Source organism: Myxine glutinosa, chromosome 4, assembly GCF_964187855.1.
Source record: "Myxine glutinosa chromosome 4, kmMyxGlut1.1, whole genome shotgun sequence".
Classification (NCBI taxonomy): domain Eukaryota; kingdom Metazoa; phylum Chordata; class Myxini; order Myxiniformes; family Myxinidae; genus Myxine; species Myxine glutinosa.
Window position 1 is genome coordinate 95,121,482 of NC_136264.1, and position 8,336 is coordinate 95,129,817.

General features: G+C 59.5%; 1 protein-coding gene across 3 annotated transcripts in view; it reads left to right on the forward strand.

Moving 5' to 3' along the window:
• LOC137425011 (6-phosphofructo-2-kinase/fructose-2,6-bisphosphatase 4) overlaps positions 1 to 8,336 on the forward strand; it is a 94,255-nt gene that overhangs the window by 27,179 nt on the left and 58,740 nt on the right. For 2 of the 3 annotated variants that reach the window (XM_068112998.2, XM_068112997.2), the window contains exon 1: positions 3,368 to 3,532. The exons of the other annotated variant lie outside the window; for it this stretch is intronic. In XM_068112998.2, the coding sequence (XP_067969099.2) occupies positions 3,478 to 3,532 (55 nt within the window). In that variant the 5' untranslated portion in view covers positions 3,368 to 3,477. Of the gene's footprint in view, positions 1 to 3,367; positions 3,533 to 8,336 lie in introns of those variants that run through there. 3 annotated transcript variants of the gene reach the window in all.

Here is an 8,336-nt window from a genome sequence, read left to right on the forward strand (position 1 = left end):
CCGCGCCGAGCACCTCCTCCACCTCCGAACACTGTTCGGTCGCCTCAGCGAGCACGGCTTAATTGTCAACCCGGCCAAATGCCACTTCGGCACGACGACCGTTGACTTTTTGGGCCACCGCATCACCAAGACCGGGGCCGTGCCGCTGCCGACCAAGGTCGAGGCCATCACCACGTTCCCGCGTCCCCGTTCCATCAAGGCCCTACAAGAGTTCCTCGGCATGGTGAATTTTTATCACCGATTCGTGCCCCGCGCTGCTCAGCTCATGCAGCCCCTTTACGAGGCCCACCGGGGCAAGCCGGCCAAGCATGACATAGTTTGATCCGCGGCCATGGACGCGGCCTTCGCAAGCGCAAAACGGGCCCTCGCCGACGCAACGCTGCTGGCTCACCCGGTGCTCAACGCGCCCATCGCCCTCACGACGGACGCCTCCAACTACGCGGTGGGCGCCGTCCATGAACAATGGCTGGACGGGGTTTGGCAGCCACTCGCTTTTTTCAGCCGGCAGCTCCGGCCGAACGAGTTAAAATACAGCACGTTCGACCGCGAGCTGCTCGGTCTATTCCTGGCCGTTCGCCATTTCCGACACCTCCTGGAGGGCCGCCCGTTCACGGCTTTCGTCGACCACAAGCGGTTGGTCTACGCAATGGCCAAAGTCACGGAGCCGTGGTCGGCCCGCCAGCAGCGCCACCTCTCCGCCGTGTCGGAATTCACCACGGACATCCGGCACGTCGCCGGCAAAGACAACGCTGTGGCCGACTGTCTTTCTCGGGCCAGCGCGAACGCGGTCCACCTCGGCGTGGACTTCGCGCTCATGGCGGCCGACCAGACCACCGACACCTCGGTGCAGGCCCTCCGGGCGGCGGACACGGGCCTTCGCCTGGCCGACATCCCCTTCGCGGGCACCGTCCTGCTCTGCGACGTCTCCCAGGGCCAGCCTCGCCCCATCGTGCCCGTTTCCTGGCAGCGCCGCATCTTCGCCTCCATCCACGGCCTTTCTCACCCGGGCCGGAAAGCTTCTCAGAAGCTGGTGTCGGCGCATTTCATCTGGCACGGCCTTCGACGGAACGTCTGCGACTGGGCCAACGCCTGCACGGCCTGCAAGCGGGCCAAGGTCCACCGCCACACCCAGGCCCCGCTGGCACCTTTCACCGTGCCTGCACGGCGTTTCGACCACGTCCACGTGGACCTGGTGGGTCCCCTGCCCCCATCGCGGGGGTTCACCCACCTGCTCACCATGGTGGACAGGACCACCAGGTGGCCGGAGGCCGTGCCCCTCACCTCCACCACCACCGCCGACGTGGCGCAGGCGTTCATCGCCACCTGGGTCGCGCGCTTCGGTGCACCGGCGGACATCTCGTCCGACCGCGGCCCACAGTTCACGTCCGAACTTTGGGGCACGGTCGCCCGCTCGTTGGGGGTCACGCTGCACCGCACCACGGCCTACCACCCCCAAGCCAACGGGTTGTGCGAGCGGTTTCACCGCTCCATGAAGGCCGCACTCATGGCCGGCCTTCAGGACGACGGTTGGACCGACCGGCTGCCGTGGGTCCTTTTGGACCTCCGCACGGCCCCCAAGGAGGACCTCCGGGCGTCCGCCGCCGAGCTCGTCTACGGCCAGCCGCTCCGCGTCCCGGGCGAGTTCGTGCCCGACGCTACCATTCCCTGGTCCGCCGCACACCAGCGCTCGGACCTCCAGGAGGCCGCCCGCCGATTTGCCCCCGTGCCAACGTCCAGCCATGGTGGCCCCCAGTCCTACGTCCCCCCGGCGCTTCGCACAGCGGAGTACGTCTTTGTGCGTCATGACGCGCACCGGGGGCCACTCCGGCCGCCGTACGACGGGCCCTTCCGGGTCCTGCGACGGTGCGACAAGTCCTTTGTCGTCGACGTTGGTGGCCGGTCGGACCGGATCTCTGTGGACCGCCTCAAACCGGCGCACATGGACGTCGACCGACCACCACGGTTGGCCCTTCCTCCGCGGCGAGGCCGCCCCCCGTCCACAGTTCCCCCCGCTCGACCACCCACCACCACGTCGGACCCCTCCCCACGACCCTCCAGGGGTCGCTTCGGCCGGGTCATCCGGACCCCCCTTAAATTGACGCTGCCGGTGCAGGTCGATTATGGAGGGGCGTGTGTAGCGGTTACCGCTGGATGCACACAATCGCCTTGCACCGGCCAGAACACGGCCAGACGCGCCTCTCCCGGGCATGCCCGGACTCACTGTTCCCGGGCACGCCCGAACCTCCCGGGCACGCCCGGTCTCGTCTTTCCCGGGCATGCCCGCTCTCGCCTTTCCAGGGCTCGCCCAGAGCGTCCGGGCATGCCCGCTATCACCTTTCCAGGGTTCGCCCAGAGCGTCCGGGCATGCCCGCTATCGCCTTTCCAGGGCTCGCCCAGAGCGTCCGGGCATGCCCGCTCTCGCCTTTCCAGTGCTCGTCCAGAGCGCCCGGGCACGCCCAGCCTCGACTTGCCAGGCCGCAGCCAAACACGCCCGGGCAGGTCCAGACTCGCCTTTCCAAGGCTCGCCCTTGACATCCGGGCATGCCCGGTATAGCTTGTGCCGGGCAAACTTCCCGACATAAATGTGTATATATATTGCTGCCCGATAAACGGGCTTTTGTCAGAATACCTGAGCTGTTTTGTTTCAATAAAGCAACTCGGACGAATTCCGTCTTTGGTCGCGTCACTTCTTTCGACTCGCGTTGGAGCGCCACTCCTTCAATACCTACCAAAAGGTGTAATTTAAAGAGCCTCTCTCGATGACACCTGTCCGTCCCACTCTCGGTCTAACAAGATGTGGAGTGGAAGCATACTCACCTTCGGATGTCCCGTCTACAGGCATTAGTTGCTGAACGTTCAAGACCCCATGGTGTCCATAGCCAAGAGTAGGTGAGCTATCACCGGCACAATGAACAAATTCCTACCATCGAATCCCAGTTTAAACCCATCTACTGTTTCTGCTGCTCCACAATTAGATACACCTGAGTAGTGAAAAATGAAGACGTATTTGAATTATCATGGATTTGGCAAATATTTCATTATTTTTTTAATACCGAGGTGTACACCTGCGCTGCGCTCTGCTGCCAGCCAATAGGAACGGATTGAGTTAGGACGTCACTGCAGTTATACTTATAATCTCAGGTTTATATATCAGTGTTATTTTTGTGTATCGAGTGCAGAAACTCACCTTCTCGGGAGATGTAACACCGTCATGCTTTAAAACGAAATCTTTTTGGATTCAACGCACAAGGCAGGAATGAAATTTGGCGGCTGAAGAGACCTCATGAATAATGTATGAGGTGGGCGGGGGATGGCGACGTGGGCGTGGGCGTAGAAGTGGGCGTGGGCGTAGACATGATGCGTAAAAGCGAGCGCTGGGCGAGCAGCTCAGTGATTCACTCCTCGTTTTCCATTCACGGTCGTATTTCGGTGCAAGTGAAGCTGGCGCTACCGCCGGGGTCTTGTCTCCCTCCGACCATGCCCATAGATTCAGCTCTCGGCGCACTCGCCTTCCCACTCAAGCTTTCCAGCGGTAGGGCCGCCCTATTACTACTAACACTAGTACTACTACTAGCCCCGCGCTCTATGGTCCGAGATTGCCCGTCATGTCGCATTCCGTCTGCTCGTCCGTGCCCTTTGTTCGTGTGCTCCTTGTGCTCGGTCCCGTTTACTTTAAATGATGACATTCCATGCTGGATGATGATGTTTGGAGCGTCACGTGCTCTGTGAAGACCGCCTTCCCGTCTCCCAGTGCTGCGTGTTCCTAACCACTGTGGTCTTTGTGCACGTGGACCTCATAGGCAAACTCACCTTTTATTGATTACCTTTGGTTTTCTTCTTCTTCTTTAATTTGTATTATTATTTTCTGATAGCGATGATATTGCAGTAGCATGCACGGAATATCGTGGCAAGTTTGAATTTGATTGAAGATGTATAGGAATGAAGCATATTGTTATTGATTGAATGGAGAATGTGGGTGGTCATCATGGGCTGAATTACTCCGATTAAAGTAATGGTGATTAAATTGTAAATCGATTAAAGAAGACGAGCAATACACGAGGCAGCAGCACGAATCTCGCTTGAGGCAAGTGACACCTTTGTTGAGATGTTCAATCACGTGTTCAAACCAAGAACCTGCGGCGAAACTTTGACGGTGCTCAAACTTTTGTTTGACGGTGTCGGTGACGACCCATCTCTTACAGGTGTTCTGTACGGTCGTCGAAAGTCTTGGTCATTCGGTGTTGTTGCAGCAAAATAGTTTAAAACACCGGATGGTGAAAGATCCCGCGCTGCTAATATTGCCATGGGAATGTTTGGACTGACGGGTGTTAATGGGATTTAGTCTTTTGACCCTGGGGATGGAATTGCTGATAAGCCACCCTGTTGAAGTCCTTCAATGAGAATGACCTCTTAATTATTTTTTTTATTTTTTATTTATTAAACCTCTGCTAAAGCTGGATGGAGGTTATGTTTTCACCCCTGTCTGTCCGTTTGTCTGTGTATCTCAAAGTTGTGGACGGATTCAGACCATTTGGCAGAGATGTAGCGTATGGACAAATACGCTAATGATTATGATGGTGGACATAACTGTGGACATGACTGTGGACAAATACGCCAACAAGGACAAAATGATTAGATTTTGGTGAAGATCCGGATTCGGATCCGAGAATACGAGAATTTATAAAGTGATTCTTCACCATTGGGAGATAGGGCCAAAAACGATACACAGCAGGATATCTCAAAAAGTTATGGACGGATTTGGACGAAACTTGTTGGACCGGTTGGGTGTCTGACAAAAACGATTCGATTCGATTCGATTTTGGTGAAGATCTGAATATGGATTCAGATATGATTTATTTTTTGAAGTTATTCTTCACCAATGGGAGATGGTGCCAAAACGATACATAGCAGGATATCTCAAAGTGAAGGATGGATTTGGACGAAACTTGTTGGACCGGTTGACCGGTGTGTGCCCCGGTTTAGAATAGGTACACCGTAAGAGGCGACTAAAGGGTTGGCGTCAGGAAGGGCATCCGTCCATAAAAACATTGCCTCAAAAAGGGCACCATGATGATTGTCATGGGGCCCGCAAGGCTAACCCCCACTCTAGCAGGGAAAATGGCTTCAAAAAGGCCTTCTTCTTGTTGGACAGGTTGTGTGTGTGACGAGGAAGAATCGATTCAATTTTGGTGAAGATCAGGATCCGGATCCAGCTCGTATTGTAGCGGCTGCCGCTGAGTTTTCACAATCGCCTTGCACCGATCAAGGACGCGGAGCGATCACCATGCCGGGCTCGTCCAGGACGCCCAGGCCCGCGCTCAACTTGCCAGGCCGCAGCCAGGACGCTGGGCCACGCCCCCTGGCGCCGGGCCTGGGCAAACCCCCTGGCGGAATAGATATATATTGCTGACTGATAAACGGTTTTTCAGAGTGCCTGAGTGTTTGATTTCATTAAAGCAACTCAGATGAATTCTAGCTTTTTGTCGCGTCCATTCTTCCGATCGACGTGGGAGCCCCGGCTCCTTCATTGGTGACCTATCGACATGGACACGGCAGTCGCCCTTAAACTGCCTACCTTCTGGGAGGCTCACGCGGCGGTTTGGTTCGCACAGGCGGAGTCCCTGTTCGCCCTGCGAGGCATCACGGCCGACGACACCCGCTTCCACCATGTGGTAGCTGCGCTCGGGTCGGTTACCGCGGCCCGCGCCCTGAGCCTCCTCGAAAGCCCGCCAGCCGCTGACAAATACGGCGCGATTAAGAAGCTGCTCCTCGATGCTTTCGCCCTCCCATCGGCGGAACGCGCACGGCGCCTGCTCGATCTGCCTGAGCTCGGCGACACGCGCCCTTCCGAGCGCATGGACTACATGCTTTCACTGCTCGGCGAGCACTCTCCGGCATTCCTGTTCCGGGAGCTGTTCTTCCGTCAGCTGCCTAACCCGGTACGCCTCGCCCTGGCAAGCACGACGATCACAGATCCCCGGGCCCTTGCCAGAGAAGCCGACAAGATCTCCGCCGCAGGACAGCGCATCGTAGCGGCGACATGGGACCCACCGCCGTCCGACGCAACACCCAGGGCGCCCGAGCACCCGGCACGGTCGACGGCCGAACTGCCGACGCCATTGGCGGCCGCTCTACCGAGCCGACCACCTCCGGCACGACGACCGAGGCCTCCACCTGACCAAGCGTGGTGTTACTATCATGCCAGGTTCGGACAGAAGGCCCGGACATGCCGACCCCCGTGCACCTTCGGCAGGCCGGGAAACGGCCGGGCCGGCGTTCATTACCAGCCATGAGCGCCGGCCACACGGGCAACTTACTGTTCATCACGGATAAAGCGTCCGGACGGCGCTTCCTGTGCGACACCGGCGCCCAACTGAGCGTCATACCCGCCTCTGACCAGGACAGGCAATCCGCGGTTTGCGGCCCCTCCTTAGTTGCGGCCAACGGATCGACTATCCGCACCTTCGGCCCGCGCAACGTCACCCTCTGCTTCGGCGGCCAACGCTTTGCTTGGACGTTTGTAACCGCCAACGTGCCCGTGGCTCTGCTAGGCGCCGACTTCCTCTGCGCACACGGACTGCTGGTGGACGTCCAACGGCGTCGTTTAATCAACGCTGAAACCTTCAGCTCCCTGGTATGCACATTGAGCAGCGCCGCGCCGACCCAGCTGGCATGCGCCGTCCCGGCGGCGAACGAGTTTGCTCGCCTGCTCACGGAGTTCCCGGCCCTCACGCGGCCGACGTTTTCGGCCGTCGCAGTACGGCATGGGATCGAGCACCACATACCAACCACGGGCCCGCCGGTCTATGCCAGGGCCCGCCGCCTCGACCCAGCCAAGCTCGCCGTAGCGAAGGCCGAATTCGACGCGTTGGAGCACCTCGGCATCGTGCGGCGCTCCGATAGCGCGTGGGCCTCGCCACTGCACATCGTGCCAAAGCCGGGGGGTGGATGGCGCCCGTGTGGCGACTACCGCCGTCTCAATGACGCTACCACCCCCGACAGGTACCCGATCCCGCATATCCAAGACTTCTCCGCCCGTCTGGCGGGACGGGTCATTTTTTCGAAAATTGACCTCGTACGGGGATATCACCAGGTACCTGTCAGGGCGGCCGACGTCCCTAAAACGGCAGTCATCACGCCGTTCGGCTTATTCGAATTCTTGCGGATGCCGTTTGGTCTCAAGAACGCGGCTCAGGCGTTCCAGCGCTTGATGGACGGCGTGCTGCGTGACCTGCCGTTCCTTTTCGTTTACCTGGACGACATCCTCGTCGCCAGCACGTCCCGGGCCGAGCACCTCCTCCACCTCCGGACGCTGTTCGAGCGCCTCAGCGAGCACGGCCTCATCGTCAACCCGGCCAAATGCCACTTCGGCACGACGGCCGTTGATTTTTTGGGCCATCACATCACCAAGAACGGGGCCGTGCCGCTGCCAACCAAGGTCGAGGCCATCACCACGTTCCCGCGTCCCCGCACCATAAAGGCCCTGCAGGAATTCCTGGGAATGGTGAATTTTTATCACCGCTTCGTGCCCCGCGCTGCTCAGCTCATGCGGCCCCTCTACGAAGCCCTCCGGGGCATGCCGGCCAAGCACGACATCGCCTGGTCCGCAGCAATGGATGCGGCCTTCCAAGGCTCAAAGCGGGCCCTCGCCGACGCAACACTGCTCGCTCACCCGGTGCTCAACGCTCCCATCGCCCTCACCACGGATGCCTCCGACTACGCGGTGGGCGCCGTACATGAGCAATGGGTGAACGGGGTTTGGCAGCCACTCGCTTTTTTCAGCCGGCAGCTCCGGCCGAACGAGCTCAAATACAGCACGTTTGACCGGGAGCTCCTCGGTCTACACCTGGCCGTCCGCCATTTCCGCCACCTCCTGGAGGGCCGACCTTTCACGGCGTTCGTCGACCACAAGCCGTTGGTTTACGCCATGGCCAAGGTCACGGAGCCATGGTCGGCCCGCCAACAGCGCCACCTCTCCGCCGTGTCGGAGTTTACCACGGACATCCGGCACGTCGCCGGCAAAAACAACGCCGTGGCCGACTGTCTTTCCCGGGCCAGCGTGAACGCGGTCCACCTGGGCGTGGATTTTGCGCTTATGGCGGCGGACCAAACCACCGACACCACGGTGCAAGCCCTCCGGGCGGCGGACACGGGCCTCCGCCTGGCCGACATCCCCTGCGCGGACACTGTCCTGCTCTGCGACGTCTCCCAAGGCCAGCCTCGCCCCATCGTGCCCGTCGCCTGGCAACGCCGCATCTTCGCCTCCCTCCACGGCCTTTCCCACCCGGGCCGGAAAGCGTCCCAGAAGCTGGTGTCGGCGAGTTTCGTCTGGCACG